We start from the raw sequence: 20,309 nt of genomic DNA, 5'->3' as shown, positions 1-20,309 counted from the left end.
GTTGATGGTCAGAAAATGGGGTTCCCTTTGTAGCATTGCTATGCTATGGGTGCTGAAATCTTTGGCAGGCCGTCCTGTCCCTGCAATTGATGAGGAGACCGATGAAATCATGAGGAAAGGGGTTCCTGGAATTAAAAGTGTGAAGGACATCTTCAACAACATTTGTCTGTGGACCAATTCTTCACCTTACGAGTCAGCTTGTGTACAAGATTTAAGATCAAAGGAGAAACCAAGCTTCAGCCCATTTAAGATCAAAGGATATTCAATGGGCTGAAGCTTGGTTTTCTCCTTTGATCTTAAATCTTGTACACAAGCTGACTCGTAAGGTGAAGAATTGGTCCACAGGCAAATGTTGTTGAAGATGTCCTTCACACTTTTAATTCTAGGAACCCCTTTCCTCATGATTTCATCAGTCTCCTCATCAATTGCAGGGACAGGACGGCCTGCCAAAGATTTCAGCACCCATCGCATAGCAATGCTACAAAGGAAACCCCATTTTCTGACCATCAACCCTAGACCTTTGTCAACTTTATTTAGCGTGTCGAACTTTTCCATGACTATAGATTTGCAGCATGCCAAGAAGACATAGTGAAATTTTGGTGACTCACCAAAATAAATAACCCACGTGCCAATAGCTTTCTGTAATTCAGGGGATGTTTGTTCACAATAATCACTGGAAGCCTTGAATGCACTCTTAAGAGCAGGTATACCAATGGGAATTTCTCCAGCATCATTGTTGGGTGCTATATCCTTGTATTGGCCTAAAAAATTCAACTCTTTGCAGTCCACTCCCACCATGTAGTCATCATTACCAGTCCGAAGAAACTTGTTGGAATAGATCTTCTTGATTATAGCATGGAACCAAGACTGTTTGCCATCAATGATCAGATCAATTAGATCTTCATCAAACTCAACCAGAAGATGGAAGGTATCTTCACAAGCTGTGGTATAAAATTTCTTGTCTGTTCCAAATATTATTTGCAAATCCACACAGGTTCTCCTTACATAATTCCAAAGCCGGTAATGAATTATGGCGTTGATGTAACTAAAGAGAATCATGAATTTTGATCCATTAAGTGAGAACACAACTCCATTCTGCAAGTGGTACAGCCGTACAGGTCGGTGAGTTACAACAAAAAGTCAAGTTGCATGATTGCAGATTACACGAAGGAAACAGGTCTCACCTGGAGCGAACTAACTGTCTTTGGAGCAGAAGTTGAAAGTCTCCTTTTCTTAGCAAACTCAATATCACCTCTTAAGCTTTCAAGGGCTTTATACCACTTTCTCAATATCGAAAACCTTAATGTAGTCTCTTCACCACCCGATCCTTGGGTATCCTGAACCAGAGACATTGTCAGATCACGTTCAATCAGACAATACAGCAAGCGTGCACGAGGCCACGCTATGCGTGGGGGCAACGAAAACCGAAAGGCGGCTCAATTGAGATGAAGGAAGTGCATACCTGGTGGCGGTACATGCCGGGGACATCAAGCGCCTGGACATTGGCTTTGAGGTCCACCTTCAGTGCGAACTGCAATGCTGATATTGCCATCTGGAAACGGGAGAAGATTAAATCAAAACTGGACTGAACCACAGTAACTCACAACTTCACAAGCACAGAATATGGAATAGCTAACACCCTACTGTATTATGCATTGACACTTGACAGGAATCGATATGATAAAAAAATCATGCAAAAAACATCGCAAATAAAAAGGTTATGCTCAAGCTAATTTTAAAAAGACACGAGGAAGATGGTCATGCGCAGTAAATCACATGATTCTTGTCTCTATTCATCCACTGGAGGTGTTGCATACCTTCACTGAGTTTGCTCTAGATAAATGAAAACACACGCACCTGAACGGTTTCCTGAAATGATAGTGAAGGATTGTTCTTCGTTTTCTTCTCAAGAAAGTTGACAGCCTCCCTATCCCTTTGACCAGCACTTGCTGCCTGAGAAGAATGCATGGGAGAAGTCATGTCTTTCTGATATAGAATGTATTCCAAAATGATGCAGGTAAAATGGGATGATATAAGTTTATCCATCGAGAATGTTTATCGAGGCAAAAAACTAATAAGTTTCTACAGAATTTATAAATAAACACTGTCTTATCTGCAGACGTGAAAATCATCCAAAAGATAAACGATTAGTTTGCATTATGAGTTGGATGAACCAAGGGAGTCAGTGAGTAGCTCAAATTTCCTGAATAATAAATACCTTGTGACTCAAGAAATACCCAGCAGGATCACATGTAGAAAGCTGTGGAGTTTCTTTCTCTTCATCAATGCCCAAAATCATAGCAACTGCGTAGAAGAGTACAAGGGCGGTCTAAGGCTCTAAGCATTAAGATATATAACAGAAAATTGTAAACGCATGGTTGCAGGTTCCACCACTCCCATTTTATTGTGGAGAAGGAACACCACCCTCAAATATGTAAGTCTCTGAGTTTAATTGTAAGTTGGTTGTAATTGGTTACGTTTGTGTTTTTTCCCTTTTATTTGTCTAATAAAATTTCGGCAAAACTCTTGCCGCCTTTCTAAAGAAAATATGTAAGTCTCATTGCACTAACCAACTCCAGAAGGTCTCTTGGCACCATACTGAGTCCAGATCTTGGTTCTATCTGCAATCCTGTGAAGAAACAAGCATATACAGTTGGTTACATGCAGAAGATCACTGTTTAAATACAGAAGTATGCCAGGTTATTGAAAAAAATCGTGTTTATATAAAAATTATCATTGATGGAAATATTATACACAGTAAATATAACATTGTTTTGGTTTGTGACGACCCCTGACTCCCTGCACAGTACGTTGTTTGAAATTCACAGGCCCCACTTAATTTCTTTCCTTCAACTTATTGTGCAAGATCAACAGATAGACAAAACGTATGCATAAATCAGGATAAATACTTTCGAGAGGATATCTCAGTGTCCTCTCATACATCCAACACGAGTACATGACACTGAGCATGAGTGGGATTTAACTAATGATGCAGATAGAATTAGTTTCATGTTAGGAAGCAATTATAGACACTACCAGTGTGAAGTCCTGATCTATTATCTATTTCCTTGAGGTCAATATTTACCATTGTGCCAAAACATCAGCAGACATTTCATATCCCAATTTGGAACATAATTTTCCAGCTTGATTCGTTGCCTCATGAGCCAATGCTCTTCCCTCACCTGTAATGAAGATTGAAGACATAGCTATGATTATCAGCATTCTAAAACAAGCATACAAATAAACATTACTAAAGTGTCATGTTTTGATGTTACCATCTTTGGTGCTCTGTGCTGTACCGGTCTATGGTGATTCAGTTAGTTCAAATTTCAACAGTAAATTCTAAACCATTTCAGATGTTAAAATTATTGGCAGTGGTCTGATGTTCAACTAGGTACCAAACCAATGCTCTGATGCAATGGATCAATGGTGATTAGAAACAGAAGTAATAAATTGGCAGAGCCAGTGTGAGCCACACTGCAAGCAGTGTCAAGCTAGCAATGATGCATTCGATGCTCATGAACATAAGGCAGAAATGGCTCATAACAATTCGTTTCCCTGACTTTGGACCCCAGAGCAATCTATTGATAGTTTTAACAGTTGGTTTCCCTGAATTTTGTATCGAGTGAATGTGATCTTGGATCAAGTTTTAGCAAGGGCAGCAGGATCTGATTCCTATGGCTAAGAGCAGGCATTCTGTATTGGAGGGATCAGGCTCCTGAATCCTGATCTTTAGGTTCAGAATCTGCCCCATTTGTTATTTGTCATCCCTTTGAATAGTTACACCATACTTCCTGAGAAAATCGTTAGTAAAAACACTTTTATGATAAATCTTCCTATTTGCTATATTTTGTTCTCTGAATTCAGCCTTGTATTGCATATCAGCAAGGCCATGTTGTCTGAATTCAGGATGGTTCTTCTAATCTTCTCACGAAACCTACCCCTGCACTCTTGTACAGAATCTTGCTGAATAATAATGACAGTAGTATTAGTATAGCTAGGGAAACAATAATAATGACAGTCAGTAAACAAAATTAGATCCATCAATTTGGTTATTGGATCTTAATCATTCTCGTTGATTGGATCTTAATCATTCTCGTTCGAATCATCATTTTTGTTTTGTGGCCCTTCACCAGCCAGGGAGAGGAGAGGTACTGCCGCTTGGCTGCTGCCGCCCCCGCGCCAGCCCCGATCTCCGGCGGCGCGTCGCATGCTGAGGACGGCGGCGCCGCAGGCGAGCGGGCGGGAGCCGGCGTTGATGACGGTGGCCACGCGGGCGAGCGGTCGGCCGCAACGGACGGCGGCGGCGTGGATGGAAGGGGGTGCCGTCGGCCGGCGGCAGGCCGCGTGGGGGAACGACCAATGCGAGAAAAACGGATCCAGAAAAACAAACGCCAAACAAAAAAAAATAAGATTTCTTTTTGTAGGATTATTACGTATTAAGACGAGATTATCCTTAATGAAAACGTGTAATTTTAACTCCAAATGTAAAAATTACTAAGAAATATGTGCGTGCGTTGCTACGGGTATATAATCTATATTCGTAGCAAATGGCGACATAAATCATGTCTTTTTAATTAAATTAAATTTTAAAATTATGTATGTATATCTAAATACATAACAAAATCTATGTATTTATGAAAAGCCAGAACGATCTATAACTTGAAACGAGGAGTATAGTTTATTTTATGATGATGACCATGTTATCCATTATCAGCAAAACTGCCTCGAACGTACTGGCCCACGAGAGACGGGAGGGGCGACTCGTATGGCGACCGACGAGGCGGCCGGACCTGCGCCATCTCCGGCTAGAAGAGGGGCTTCCAAGCCGGAAAAAGTAGATAATGAGCGGTGCGCGACGCTCCTTCCTCCTATCCGGTTAGTTTTCTCTCTCATGACGTTTTCGTTTGCCGATGGGGTCAACGCGAACTTCGCCGGGGAAGGGTCCTGACGGGATTTCGCAGGAGGAACGGGGCAGTAAAATCAGACAGCGAGACTCATGGAGAGTTGCTCAAGGATTGTCGATTCCGCCCCATGGAGGGGATGGAGATTTGGTCGGAGATGCAGGACGAGGGCAAGGAGCCTCCCCTTCATCCTCTGCCTCGAATCAGTTGAGAACAGAGGAATGGCCTTCGATCCAGAGATCATTGCAAATCCAGAGAAATTGAAGACTTGCTATGGTTCCAGGGCTCTAGTGCGACAAGGCAAGTCGAATCAAGAGCAAGGAAGCTATACCCTCACGACTAAGGGGGAAATTCAAAGGGCAAATCATAATTTAGCTCAGGATATTAGGAAACATTTATTCTCTTCTGAGATAGGAGATGATTGCTTAGAGAAGCTAGCAAAATCATGTGATCAATTGGAACAAGCTATGAATAGAATGAACTAGGTTTGGTGGCGCGCGGTGCTGCGCAGCCCCCTGAATTTGCAGGTGTTTGATTTTCTGCAAGTCGGATTGGGATGCAAGCACCGCTGCAAGGGAGAGTGGATGTCCTCTGACAGTTAGGATTTGCAAGCTACTTTGAACTGTGAAAAATTCGTAATGCACACAAAGCAAAAACTCTTGCTTAGGAGTCTGGAATGGTGGATTAAGTAATCCTGGCAGGCTGAAAGACATGAACCATGTAAATAAAATGTGGACCAAAAATTTTACCGATTGCGGAATCAACTTCTGTGCAACTTTTCTTTGTAAGGAGAACCACTATGCATAATTGTATCACCTAGAGTTAATTTTTTTGATGAAATATTAATTAAGAGGGATGCTTGCTTTTGGCATAGACTTAGCATGGATAACGACTCAACAGCTTATAATTTATTTTCGCAATTCCATCTTTTCCATTTATAAGTTCTTCCTAAAGGTAGTGCATGCCACTACAAAGGTTTATGCTTGTAGTTATTAGATATAAATTAGATGTGCACCAGTTGTATGGGGGGAACCTCAAAATCACAAGTTTTGAAGCAAACCTCTGAAACTCATATCCAATGCATCAGTGCAGTATCGTTCCTTACATAGTGTACTGGATGCAGGAGCCTGTGGGCATAAATGTCATCAATTAGCTTTCGAGGCTATGCAAGTCAAAACATTAGTAATTATGTAAGGAATACACATTGGACCATCTGAACATTTGGAACTAAACAATAATTTGTACCTGCAAGCAAAAGTGATGCTCAAGATTTGATGTAGGAGCCACAACAGGAAACTCGGCTAGCTTGACGTGCGAGAATTCCTTTTATCTTTTGGTAGCGCGCACAACCTGTAAAAGAAAATCACAGGCATCATCAGTTTGAAGAATATTTGTAAAGGTAAATCTGATGGTCAATCATTCACATGGATCAGGTAATGGGGGTCAGGCAAATAAATTGGTGAGACAATGAACTGAAACAGGAAAACCACATCTTCCTTGATGGCAAGGCGTTGACGAATCCCCCGCTTGCAGGAAATAGGTATTTGTGTGAACATAAGCATAAAATGTGTATGCTGTCGAAACTTAAAAAACAAACTTTTGGAGATAGGAAAAGAATATGAGATGTTGGACAGAGAATGAACTATTTTACTTCTCGCAATGACTCCACCTTCCAACAATGAAATGATAGGAGATCGCTAGTGAAGGCCAAATTCGTCAGGTGGGCGCGCTTTGCTGCGCGACCCCTGGTCAGACCTGACTCAGTGGCGCTGAATAGGCTATCAAAAGACAATACAATATGATATAATGTACTCAATGTGATACATAGAAAGTAGATTTTTTTTTTCATATGATTGGAAGAGTATAGAACATTAAGTGTCTGCAACAAGTATAATCGTGTTATCTAAATAAAATATTGTGCTTGGTAGTTCCATTGTATGACAAAGCTATGTATGTGATTTCGATCCTAGCACATGCATGGTGAGGATCTTGTTTTCCCTAGTAAAACAGGTGTGCCAGCAATGCACTATGCTGAAACTTAGGTCAATAACTACCTGAAAAAGTTTGTAACTAAGAAAATTACATGACATATTCACATCATCGATATAGTCTTTCTACATTGACAAATGACACATTGCCATACCACTTTTTCAAAATGGTCGCAAAACAATCCTCTTTGGTCTCAATTTTTTTGGTTGGTATATATTTGTGATTTGTAAGCAACTGGCATGCAGTCTCTACATTCTCAAATGAAACAGATGCAATTGGAATTTCACAGCTATAAATCTTAGTTTTCAAATACTCATTTTCTGGTGTTAGCTAGCATTAGCTATTTAATAGGATGCATATTATGTTAACTAAGAACTTTTGAAATATTTATGACTAACTTCATCTTTCATAAACTAACCTCGATACATCAGCTTCACGTAGCTCCTTGCCTCTCCTGATTATGAACATGATAATAGCTTGAATGGAAGCATCTGCTGATTGCTTTACCTTATCACATGTTGCTGATGTGCAAGAGTGTAGCAAAACAACCAGCTATGCAAGCACACATATACATTAATAATGATCATGCAGTTGTACAACTTCCATTTAAATCGAACTAAATAGTTACCTCACCTTTCGATAATAGAATACACACTGAGGAGACAACTCTCTGAAATACTTCAGTCTGGTCAACCGATGCTTCCTGAGAACAATAAAAACACATAAACAAGTTGCTCCATAAAGTGGACTGGATGGATGGTAAAGCAAGAAATCATACTCACCCTTTTGACGATAGAGACTAACTCTTCGAGGGAGGACAAAGCACTATACGAGGATTCCAGATCAATATCATTCACATATGCCTTCTGCTTTGGAAGTGACAATGAAATGTTGAAGAAAAGTGCAATGATCTACAAGAAAAAAGAACATGTGATCAAAATAGTCTGGTGAGCACAGTTCCAGCATAAGATGGAATCATTAGACAACTCCGCTATAAGATGTGTATGATTGTGCTGTTTTCTGGAAATCATAGATATTTTGCAGCACATGGGGCAAAAGGACAGAAACATCCAGTAACAAACGAATTAGTGCCAACAAGCTTCTTTTGCACAAACCTGAATTGCGACTTTCCTAACTTCAGCGTCTGTATCAGCACAACGAGGAAGGTACGCCATTGTCCTCTCTCCCATGCTTAAAGAATCTCGACTAGGCAACACGAATGCAGCTGCAATAAAAATAAAAGGTATTAAGGTACCTCATACAGGGATGACAAACACTTATGAATGTGATCTGAGAAAATTCATTAAAAATACATGGCAAACTTGACAAGCTCCTAGTTCCTCCTTGGTTGATTTGTTTGTTCATTGTGAAGGTTGGATAGGAGCCCAATGCACCAAATCCACCAGAACAAAGATTGCGGAACTTTATCAGCACCTCCTGTACAGCAACACATCCTCTTCTCCTTTGGTGCTCCAAAGATGATGATACATATGGATCGAGCTGCCTAAGAATATGCAACAACTGCTCTGCTCGACTTCGACCATCTTCACCACTGAAAAAAGGGACATAAGGTAGGTGAAGGAATGCAAACATGAGTACTAGACTGTTAGGCTGAAACAAAAACAATCAATCCTCTGCGCCTACTTACTTGCTTCAACTGACCCATCAAGAGATCCGACACAACTGTTTGACGTTACTGCAACAGAACTCGTGGAAATAACCTATACTCCCTCAACTCACAATGTCTACTGAGGTAATGGATTATGTTCTGGTAATATTTCCACTCATTATAACATTTTAGCCTACCCCAACTTGATTGGGACTGAAAGGCTATGATGATGATGATTATAACATTTTAAAGTTGTAAATGAGGTCAAGTAGTTATAGTGTGTCATTTAAAGAGTATAAATGGTCTGGTTGTTGGCCAGCCTCTAGCTCACACGCTTGATCACAGGGCACACAAGAACGTGGTGCAACTGAACTGACTGCAGCTGTGATTGCTTTCTCATTTACTACAAAAGCTTTCCTGGTGCAAGGTATGGCATATAACTACTTCTGCCACTACCTTCTGCTGCTGCCATTCCTCGACTACAACAAATACTATTGCTACAGCCACCTGCAGTCAGCTAGATTGCAAGGCATGGCATAAGATATGCTATGGAGCACGAGCTTCTGAGTTAGAACATTCAAGCCAGAGTTGGACTGATTAACTCAATACAGGTTGAAGGTTTGGTGTTACCTTGGTCTCTGTAGTCTGTAAATTGCAGGCTTGGACTTATATTTTCAAGCTAATGTACTATACGTCAGGCATTCGTGCAAGGTTAGAAGATACAAAAATTGCTAAGGAAAATTTTCCTTTCATGGAAGGCATAGCGAGTAGCACAAGAAAAATGGAAAAGGGGAAGAAATTTATAGGCAATATTATTGAAAAATAGAAATAATACAATTAAACCACAATTTTACAGCATTACCTTGTAAGCAAGATGGCGCCTAACAGAATAATGAGGTTTGTTACGAGACTCTCGACAATGCTTGACGGCTCAGTTGGCAATGCAAAAAAACCTAATGTTGCCTGAAAATGGAACATAAAACAAGTTAAAACAACATAAATTTTCTTCAAGGAGTATACAGACTATAAGGAAAGTTTTGTGGTGTTGCAACATAGTCATACAAACCTTCATGACACGGTTTCTTGTTTCCATTGGTAATCTTGGTTCTAATGAAACAAGAGTAGTACAGGCACTTAAAGCAAGACTCTGCACTTAGAAAATTGATAAAAAAAAATAAAACATGAATAAGTAACTATGCCATTACATCGTGAAGAGAAGAGAAAATATAAAGAAAAACAGTAGATGTAAGCTAATTTGAAAGAGTGAAGATTCAACTAAACGAAGAATTTAATCTACATTTGAACATAAAAACAAGGATCGGAACTAGGGCATATACCTGCGTGTGCAAAAGCTCAGTGTTGAAATCAGTGAGATCATTATTTTGATCCCTACCCATTAGAGTTAAAACGTACTCCAGCAACTGATCTCTTCGTTTCAGTGGGAATGATATTCCCATTTCAGCAGCACTAATAACAGCTCGGCCTAAACAATAAAACTGATCACATAAGATAATGTGAAAATTACATAAGTGTGATGTAAAAACTGTGAATACAAAGACTTAGCTGTTGCTATATGAAAGTTGATACCGCTCTGATTAAACTAAGATCGCATAGAATAAGTTGGTATTGGTTATGCCTTATGCTACATGGTCCCAGATATTGAGAATTACAGATAGATTAACCAAGCAGGCAGTCAGGCTCAGGAACCAGCTTGGTTGTATGTGTTGGCTTTAGAACACAATAACCAGGTGAGCAACCTGCTCACCTTCCTCTCCCTCTCCTTGACTCCAAGGTAGAAGAAGAGCGGAGCTCCTCTGCGCACACACACACACAGCTCTCTGCGTTGGCTGAGAGTTAGAGACTGGAATGTGGCAAACTGAACTGCCTTTTCTCATTACATTGCACTCATATTTATACACCATTTGCTACCTACTCTAAGGTGCTAATAACTTCTATCATTATCTGAACATTAGTGGCCTAGAGCCACAAGTCAACAAAGGCTGCAAGTCAACAAAAGCTGCTAGCAAACTGCAAACTTGCCTTACTAGCAAACTGCAGACTTGCCTTGACTTAAACAGATAAGGGACAGCTGCAGATTAAGTCCTACATTACTTCCCCTAATCCTGCTGCTAGCCCTGGACCTCATCCATGCCGATCATCTTCCTCAATTCCGAGAACCGAAGACGCCCGAGCGACTTGGTGAGGATGTCAGCGAGTTGCCGTCCGGTGTCGACGAACTCGATGACAAAGTGCCCCCCATCGACGCAGTCCCGAAGAAAATGGAACTTCACATCGATATGTTTGCTTCGGTCGTGAAAGACGGGGTTCTTTGCCAGCGCAATGGCCGGCTGGTTGTCCACCTTGAGTGCTGGCGGGCGAGCTTCAACGCCAGTGAGCTCACCCAACAGCCGGCGCAGCACACGACTTGGCACGCCGCGGTGGCCGCTGCAATGTACTCCGATTCACAGGTTGACAGCGCCACCACCTTCTGCTTCAGTGACTGCCAAGCCACCGGTGCGGTTCCAAGGGAGACGAGCACACCTGTGGTGCTCTTCCGTCCATCCACATCTCCAGCCATGTCCGCATCGCTGAACGCCGTCAGCTGAAGCCTGCCGTGCCTGGGGAAGACGACGCCCATGTCCAGAGAGCCCTGGACGTAGCGCAGCACCCGCTTGGCCGCTGTCCAGTGGTCCTCCCGCGGGTCTTCGAGGAAGCGGCTCACATACCCGACTGCGAACGTGATGTCCGGCCGCGTATGTGTCAGCCACCGCAGCCCGCCGACGATGCTCCGGTAACGCGTTGCGTCCACCCTCGCCGCCGTGCTGTTCTTTGACAACTTGATCCGCTCCTCCATCGGCGTTGCCATGGGCTTGCAGCCCGTCATCCCGGCCTGCTCCAGCAGCTTGAGCGCATAGGCGCGCTGGCCCAGCGCGATGGAGTCCCTCCTCTGCTTTACCTCGATGCCGAGGTAGTAGGAGAGTGCGCCGAGATCGCTCATCTTGAAACGAGCCGCCATCTCGCACTTGAACTCTTCAATGTCCTGCGCCCGAGCTCCGGTGACGATCAAGTCGTCCACGTACACGCCGACGATGAGCTCTTCCTTCCCCTGTCGTCGTGTGTACAGCGCATGCTCGGTGGCGCAGCGTGCGAACCCAAGCTCATCCATGGTGGTGTCGAGCTTAGCGTTCCACGCCCTGGGAGCTTGGCGCAGCCCATACAGAGCCTTCCACAGCCGGAGCACCTTGTGCTCTGCCCCCGGCACCGCGAAGCCCGGCGCCTGCTTGACGTAGACCTTCTCCTCCAGGTCGCCGTTCAAGAACGCCGATTTGACGTCGAGGTGATGGACCTGCCAGTCCTTTGCCGCCGCAAGAGCTAGCAGCAACCGCACCGACTCCATCCGAGCCACCGGTGCGAACACCTCCTCGAAATCAATCCCTTCACGCTGCACAAAACCACGGGCAACGAGCCGAGCCTTGTGCTTGACAATGGCGCCATGCTCGTCCTGCTTTACCTTGTAGACCCATTTCAGGCCAATCGGCCGGCATCCCGCCGGCGGATCGACCAGCTCCCAGGTGCGGTTGTCCTCGATTGACCGCATCTCCTCCATCATGGCCTTCCGCCAGTCCGCGTCACGCTCCGCAACCGCGAACGTGGCCGGCTCCTCCGCTCTCATGAGCATGAGCTCTGGATCGGTGAGACGCGAGGCCAGCCCCGGCAGCTCTGCATCACCGATGATGTCGTCCACTCGCCTGAATCGGAGCTCCTCTCCGTCGTGGTAGGCATCCACGAACTCCGAGTAGGAGGACGGGGGGGATGCGAACTCAGGATCCGCCGCGGCTGTCGGGGTCCCCTGTTCTGGAAAAACAGGGGAGGCTGGGGACGCTGAACTCGCCGCGCCAGGACTTGGCGGAACCTCCGCCGTGCCAGGACTTGGAGGCTCCACCGCCTCCGCTTCTGGCTCCTGCGCTGCCTCTTCTGCGCCACTCCGGCGCTCGATCACCAGCTGCTCGACGACGAATTCGCCCGTCAAGCCGCCGCCGGACCCCTCTGCTTCCCCTGTCGCGGGCGTGCTCCAACTCCATGCCGCCGCCTCGTTGAAAACGACATCCCGGGACACCACCACCTTCTCCCGGGCCGGGTTGTAGAGCCAATAGGCCTTTGTCCCATCTTCATAGCCCAGGAACACCATCTTGGTGCTCCGATCTTCAAGCTTCCCATGGCCTGGTTTGACGGTCTTCACGTGCCCGATGCAGCCGAACGTGCGTAGGTACGAGACGTTTGGCTTACGCCCATACCACGCCTGATACGGCGTCATCCCCTTCAGGGCCTTGGTCGGTGAGCGGTTCAAGATGAACACCGCCGTGCTCACCGCCTCGCCCCAGAATTCCGCCGGCATCGCCTTCGCCTTCATCATCGAGCGTGCCATCCCAACGATGGTTTGATTTCGCCGCTCGACTACGCCATTCTGCTGTGGCGAATATGGCGCCGTCAGTTGACGCGCCACTCCCTCTCCTGCGCAGTAGTTGGCGAATTCCACCGCCGTGAACTCGCCACCACGGTCGGTTCTGAGGACGCGCAGTCTCTTCCCGAAGTCCGCCTCTGCCCGCGCCTTGAAGCGCCTGATGGCCTCCGCCGCCTCATCTTTGCTCGTCAGGAGCTGCAGCCACATGAACCGACTGCAGTCGTCCACGAGCAGGAGGAAGTATCTCCGACCACCATGCGTCGCCGGCGTGATGGGCCCGCACAGGTCTCCGTGGACCAGCTGGAGCACCTCCTGCACCCGGTACTTGGCCGCCTTTGGGAACGGCAGACGCCTCTGCTTCCCGGCCAGGCAGCTGTCGCAGAGCTCGTCGACGTGCTTGATCTGCGGCAGCCCGGTCACCATCTTGCCTAGGCGTCCAAGCGCCTCGAAGCTCAAGTGGCCGAACCTCCCATGCCACAGCCATGGTTCCTCCGTGCACGCCGCCGCGAGACACACCGGCTGCTCCACCTTCAAATCCAGGAGATAAAGCCGGTTACGGGAACGTGTTACCTTGGCGAGAAGACGCCGTTCCCGGTCCCTGATGCTTAGTACTCCGGCCTTGATGAGCACCTCCGACCCGTGCTCATCCAGCTGCCCCATGCTCACGATGTTTGAGCGCAGCTGGGGAATGTAGTACACGTCCTGGAGTGCGCGGTGCTCGCCGTTGCGGCACCTGAAGAGGACCGTGCCCTGCCCGCGGATGATGACCCGCGAGCCATCGCCGAACTTGACCGTCCCGGTCTTGCTTTCGTCGAGGTCAGAGAAGGCGGCCCTGCTCCCCGTCATGTGGTTGCTGGCCCCAGAGTCCAGGTACCACCTCTGCTCCAGCTCGTCGCCGATCGCGCCCAGCAGCACCCGCGCCTGTGGCTCGTCAAGGTTGACGGGCTGCGGCGCAGTCCTCTGCTCCGTGTCCGCCTCCTCTGCTTCGCCATCCTTCAGCGCGCAGTACTGCACCATCAACAGCGCGTGGTCGTCGTCGCTCTCTTCTTGAGCTAGGTGGGCCTCCTCCTTCTTCTCTTTCCGCTCCGGGCACTCCTTAGCCCAGTGCCCGATCTTGCCGCTTCATGCGCGTGTTCCACTCCTCCTCGGTGAGCAGCAACTTGCCGCTCTCCTGCCTCCGCTCCAGCGGCGCATCAGAACGCCCTTCGGCCAGGCGAAGTCGACCGACGACGTCCTCGAGCGAGACCTGATCCAGGTCCAAGGTGGCCTCGATTGTAACCGCCATCTGGCTGTACTTGGCCGGGCACGCGCGGAGCAGCTTGCAGACGACGTCCTCCTTCTCCAACTTCTTCCCCAGCGTTGCCAACTGGCTTGCCAACGACTGGAGTCGGAGCGCAAAGTCCTCCACAGCCTCGCCGTGGCGGAACTTCAGGTCGTCGAAGTCCCTGCGCAGCTGCTGCGCCTTGGCCCTCTTGGCTCGATCCGAGCCAACTCGAAATGAAGCCAGCATGTCCCATGCCTCCTTCGCCGTCTTCTTGTTGCCGATGGCCTCGTGGAACTCTGGTGGCGTGGATGACAGCAGTGCGTCCATGGCCTGGACGTCTTCATCCTCTTCTTTGGTGCCGACTTCCACGGCCGTCCAGAGCTTGCGCGCCTTGAGCCGCCACTTCATCAGCACCACCCACTCGCCATAGTTGGTGCGAGTGAGCTGCGGCCAGTCCCGCGAGCTCGTCTCCCGCACCGTCCTGATCACAACCTCCGAGACATCCTTCCCCTTGTCGCCTGCACTGGACGCCGGGGAGTTTTCGCCAGCCATCGTTCAGCCGCTAGGCTAGAACGACACCGTACGGCTCTGATACCACTTGTTGGCTTTAGAACACAATAACTAGGTGAGCAACCTGCTCACCTTCCTCTCCCTCTCCTTGACTCCAAGGTAGAAGAAGAGCTGAGCTCCTCTGCACACACACACACACACAGCTCTCTGCGTTGGCTGAGAGTTAGAGACTGGAATGTGGCAAACTGAACTGCCTTTTCTCATTGCATTGCACTCATATTTATACACCATTTGCTACCTACTCTAAGGTGCTAATAACTTCTATCATTATCTGAACATTAGTGGCCTAGAGCCACAAGTCAACAAAGGCTGCAAGTCAACAAAAGCTGCTAGCAAACTGCAAACTTGCCTTGCTAGCAAACTGCAGACTTGCCTTGACTTAAACAGATAAGGGACAGCTGTAGATTAAGTCCTACAGTATGCACCCATACATCATTCAGCAGTCATAAACAAACCAATTAAGCATCCGTTGATTGGAACTTCAGGTCCTTATTTTACAATGATAAAATTCCCTGGCTCTGAACCCAGAAGAGTAATTGAACTAAAAAGTAGAGTATGAGATTTTATATTACTATAGTATGTACTAGTGAGTGTGGACCTTTTGCACATAGGGTCAATGCACCTCATCACCCACGATACAGAGGATGCATCAATATGTTTGCTGCTCTATTTAAATTTCAAATGATGAAGGACGAATCTCGGTGCTAGATGGAATGGATACACGCAATGAGTACATGCCCATATAGGCAAATTTGTACGGGTCCTCCCCTACTGTAAACTGTTCTCGTGAAATAAATTAAATATATGAAGAAACACATGTCTAATTATAGAGGTGTAAGAGGTTAGATAATAGGACTTGAAGGATATGCAACACTCTTCGGAAGAAAGGCAAAACAGATTAATGCGCGATCATTGCATATTAATTATGAAATGTATAACAGAGATCATATTCCGTGTGTAAATATATAAAACACAGAGTAACAATTAAATGTATCGGGAGTGAGAGAGACATCAAATGATCAAACAGTGTACCAAAACCATTTAGAATGGAAACATCTATACTCGCCCTCTTAGAGTCTTAGTATTAGTTTTCTGTCTCGGTAAGCTTTTTAAGTTTATCTCAACTAGTCCAACTACAGTCATAAATCACAGAAATCAGATATTTTCTTACACTTATTTTCAAGAATATTCTTATATAAATTGTTCATGTAGCTGAAACATTACAAAATCTGGCAGGAATACATGGGAAATATTAATATCTCATTGAAGTTCCAGATAATTATACCAAGGCTTGTTTCTAAGCAATATTTTTCAAACAGTTTTGAAAAAAAAGGAGCAAACTATCAATATGATAAAAAGAAAGGGCGTACCCAGTGCCGTAGGCTTCCCGCACTGAGCGGGGTCTGGGGAAGGGTATCAATATGACAAACATAGGAGACTGCTATGCAATAAGCAAATAGTAAAAGACCAATCATGACAAAATGAGAGCAAGAAAGGTCTGTCTATACTCAACATCATAGTCTTTCAGTCCCAAACAAGTTGGGGTAGAGTTGAAACCCAACACGAAACACCAAAAGGAGAAGGCCAGAGAAGGGAGAGAGGGAAAAGCTTTTAAAAAGACTGAAAGGGAAAAAGGTCTGTCTATGCTATCAAAAGCAAATTCATGGCCCATGTATCGACCACTACCAGCTGAAAAAGACAATAGTACAAACAAGATATGATTTGCTGCCATGTTATGAATGAAATCACCTAAAAGGTCGATTGCAGTAATGACAGCTTGCTTTGCAGTAGGATGCTGAACATGAAGCAGCCTTCCAAGCATATTAGTGCCCTGAGTACAAGAGAGTGACAATAGCAAATTAAAAAAAAAACAAAATAAAGAAAATTTGAATATTGTATTGACTGGATACAAAGACATTGAGGCGATTTAATTGAAATGTCCAAAAAAGAGGTAAAATGTGGTCAGCACCCAGCACTAAGGATAATGTAAAATAGGACAACACTGTAAATCTGTAATAGACATGGAAGACGAGGACAGATTAAGCAAGTAACCCCTGCACCTTCAGGAGTCCAGAGTTCTGTTCAGTGTCTGTTTTCCATTTAGTTTCGTCAGAGTCTAAGTTAGGATTTGGTCAGTCTTCGACTTCTTCTACAAGTTAGGTGTTAGTTAAGTAGTGGAGTTAGCTGCTTGAGGTGGCTGGAATCAGGGTCACTAAGGCCTTTTTGGCCATGTTCTCTGGCCTACAGGGCTACAGGCCATGTACATAAAGAGAAAAGCTGCACTTGAACTGCAAAATCCCCTGTGTTCCACTTCCAATTCAAGTGAAAGTGAGTTGAGTGAGTTGAGAGGCTTACACACATTGGTGGGTAGAATTTTTTGTTCAAAATTGAAATGATGCAGAAAGATTAGCTGACAATATTTCTATACCAGTCAAACTCGTCAGACTGAACGAAACAAATTTGTTTATAGAGTGCTAGAGTTGTCTTAAATGCAAGCATATCATTAGTTATCAGATTGGTCAAGAAAAAAAGAAGTTTGCTTATAAAAGGGATAACATACCACAAGTGCATTAATTCTGGCTTCGATAACAGTTGATGGAGCATATCTTGCAGCATAACCATACATCAATGCCAATGCTGCGTATGTATCATCCACATCTTCCACTTTTGCAATTGCACCAAATGAGAAAAATGAGAGGAACCTGCAGAATCAGATGTCATAAATTCATAAGTAACCTGGAACCTGCAAAAGTGAACTACAAGTCTACAAGCTAAATACTAGTGCCTTCATATTCCCCAGTCTCCATTTCTGTTTTTGTTTAGCTTATGAATTGCTGCTAGACATGATGGGCACTGAGATCAGGATAATAGATAGGTCTCTCCTACCAAAAGGTTACTATAAGTACCTCTGGAGAGCACTTTGCCCTGCATTATCAAGTATTGTCGGGTGCCACAATTAGGGACACCCTAATTGGGGTACTAAGATCGCTTTAAAAAACACAAATACCTGTAAAGGCAACTAGGCCCGCGAAGGCCCACGGCCTGCTTCCCATTTGGAAGAAAGGAAAGGACTCAAAGAAGCTCAGCATGCGGCCCATTCACATCCCCCTCGAACCAGCGGAACGACCTCCGCCTCGCTCGAGGGTCCCTCTCGGGCCCGCAGGGCAATCTCCGCCTCGCTCGAGGGTAGCGAATCCACCCACGAGCGGGTGACTAATCTCCGCCTCGCTCGAGTGAAGCGGATATGCCCTCGAGCGGGTGACTCATCTCCGCTTCGCTCGAGGGTAGCGGATCTGCCCTCGAGCGGGTGACTCATCTCCGCCTCGCTCGAGGGTAGCGGATCTGCCCTCGAGCGGGTGACTCATCTCCGCCTCGCTCGAGGCCGTCTCTCGGCACAAGGGACAAACGGCCCCGCCGCCCAACCGACCGCCGTACGAAGGCATTAAAGGCCAGCCACTCCACCACGGCTCAAAGGACGGGCGGCGTCAGACTGCCACACCCGCAGTGGATGTGACCGGCGCCCCATTCGCTGACCCCGGTCACCGCTCAGCCACCCCGGTCGCTGTAGCAACACTGTGTGGCATTCAACGCGGCACAAGACAAGTTGGCGCCGCCCCCGTTACTGTTCTGCCGACACCCACCATCCGGACCCATCTTCCGCTGGGGAAGGGGTCCGACGATGTCACGTGTCCTTCCGAGAGGGGCACTCAGCACGCACGGGCGAGACCCCGGACCTCCCCCTTGTGGGATCCGGGACTTCCACGCGCTCCCGGACCTTCTAGTGTGTACGCCCGCACTCCGACCAGGGGGTCCGGGACCGTCCCACGCCATTACTACCGTCGGGACACTACAGGACGACCGGCGCCATCTCCGCGGGACCAAGGCCGAAATCCAGGACGACAGCGACGCGCGCCGCCTTCCCACAGTACACTTCCTACAGTGTTCGACCACTGTACCCCGCGATTTAAGAGAAAACGACGACTTACATACCCCCACTCACGTGCACCGCACTTCCTTGTGACTATAAGAGGAGGTGGGCTTCCTTAGGCCGGGTTGGAATCGGGTTCTCTGATTTTCCCCTCAGAGAACTCTCAGCACTACTGAGCACTCATCTCAACCGACTCCACTTCTAGCAGAGACTTGGGAGCTTCTCTCCCTCTCTCGCCTCGCTTGTACCCCCTACTACAAGCACTCCGGGTGCAAGATAATACAGTGCCCTCGCACACCCCCTTTGCTGGACGTACAGCCCCGCGGCCGGAACCAGGATAAAACCGTGCGTTACTGTGATTGCCTCTTGCATCATCATTTAGGACGAGGAAACACGCAGCATTTACTAGTTGGGATCCGGGCCCCCGGGTCGGGACACCGACAGTTAGCGCGCCAGGTAAGGGTCTCTGCGTGACATTTTCTCTCTTTTTCCCATTTGACCTCCAGGAATGGCGAGCAGATCCAACCCATACCCTATGGGTGTTTCGGATCCGTTCCCAGCGGGACGCGAGATCTCGTTCGGGAGTCTCGAGTTCAGGGCAACCGGCAACGGTTACCTCATGCAGCTCCTCTCCTCCGAACGCGACCTCATCGCTCCGACTACGCCAGCCCGGCGCAACAGGCGCTCGGGTCAGCGTTCGCGACAAGCACGCGCGGAGCGGCGTCGTGCGGCACGCCACAGCTCTCCCACGTGGATTGAGGCTGGCATGTCGCAACTCAGTATCGAGGCGAACGGGGCTACCGTTTCGTCATCACGTGCCTCGGCATCATCTGTGCCGGCACCATCATCCGCAGCGGCGCTAGTGCCTCCCGGGGTGGGCTCGACCTCGCCTTCGCCCTTCCCCTTCGGGATGCGCAACACTGCCGCTCGCACCTACGCCTCTTCGATCAGTACTAACTTCGCCGAGTATGAGGATCTGCCGGGTCATCATCTTCTGTCGGTCCGCAACCTCATCGCGTCGTCCCTCGACGAATCCTACCCCGAAACGGCGAGCTCGATAGCCGACGACGTCGACTTCTTCATGAACAACTTCGCGGCCGAGGAGGCCGAGGACTACTCCGAGGTTCGCGACCCCGCCGCTCTTCGCTCGTTCCAGCTGGCGACGGCTTACTGCCTCACCTGCTCCGAAGGCTCCAGCGAGGGGGATTTCGATCCTTCCCGGGAGTGCTTCATGGTGGACCTGGCGGACAAGCAGAACGACAACGCCCCAAACAACGACGGGGACGCCGGGGCGGACGCGCGGGCAAAGCAACCGGTGAACCCGCCTGCAGCCCCTTCCTCGTCAAGTTCAGCGGCGCGACAAGCTCAACTGGCGCAGCTCAACGAGCTTCAAGCCAAGCTCGACGAACAGCGTCAACAAACTCAGGAGCTACGCGCCGCACACGAGCAGCGGCATACCGTGCGTGGCGCACACGCCCAGGCGGCGGGACGTGTTGCCCGGGAGCGCATCCTGGCCGACGACAACACCGACAAATCTCCGGAACTGCAAACGGCCGGCGAGAAACTCGTCGCTGCGGCCTATC

General features: G+C 47.5%; 2 protein-coding genes and 1 long non-coding RNA gene across 4 annotated transcripts; 1 reads left to right on the top strand and 2 right to left on the bottom strand.

Annotated features, from left to right (window-relative positions):
• Positions 1-186: 186 nt before the first annotated feature.
• Positions 187-6,214, bottom strand: LOC120700910. The gene is made up of 9 exons (XM_039985109.1): positions 6,150-6,214; positions 5,965-6,031; positions 3,086-3,182; positions 2,571-2,629; positions 2,219-2,304; positions 1,858-1,953; positions 1,463-1,552; positions 1,185-1,337; positions 187-1,095 (listed from the first exon to the last, which is right to left on the bottom strand). Exons 2-9 carry the CDS (start codon positions 5,975-5,977, stop codon positions 187-189), a joined length of 1,503 nt encoding a protein of 500 aa, XP_039841043.1. The 5' UTR covers positions 5,978-6,031; positions 6,150-6,214.
• Positions 3,959-5,777, top strand: LOC120699183. The gene is made up of 2 exons (XR_005685266.1): positions 3,959-4,878; positions 4,965-5,777. It is a non-coding gene; the product is annotated as an uncharacterized LOC120699183 (long non-coding RNA).
• Positions 6,160-16,629, bottom strand: LOC120699178 (protein SHOOT GRAVITROPISM 6-like). 2 transcript variants are annotated; one of them, XM_039983069.1, is made up of 11 exons: positions 16,548-16,629; positions 9,840-9,998; positions 9,569-9,654; positions 9,365-9,465; positions 8,207-8,445; positions 8,009-8,118; positions 7,676-7,804; positions 7,522-7,596; positions 7,312-7,445; positions 6,556-6,682; positions 6,160-6,254 (listed from the first exon to the last, which is right to left on the bottom strand). In XM_039983069.1, exons 3-11 carry the CDS (start codon positions 9,593-9,595, stop codon positions 6,231-6,233), a joined length of 966 nt encoding a protein of 321 aa, XP_039839003.1. In that variant the 5' UTR covers positions 9,596-9,654; positions 9,840-9,998; positions 16,548-16,629; the 3' UTR covers positions 6,160-6,230. The 2 variants fall into 2 exon arrangements, with proteins under 2 accessions (XP_039839003.1, XP_039839002.1); XM_039983068.1 differs by having other exon boundaries at positions 9,569-9,649.
• Between the last annotated feature and the right edge of the window lie 3,680 nt (positions 16,630-20,309).

The sequence above is a fragment of the Panicum virgatum genome, chromosome 3K (assembly GCF_016808335.1).
Source record: "Panicum virgatum strain AP13 chromosome 3K, P.virgatum_v5, whole genome shotgun sequence".
Classification (NCBI taxonomy): domain Eukaryota; kingdom Viridiplantae; phylum Streptophyta; class Magnoliopsida; order Poales; family Poaceae; genus Panicum; species Panicum virgatum.
The sequence above is the reverse complement of the archived record's forward strand: the minus strand, read 5'-3'. Positions and strand labels throughout refer to the sequence as shown.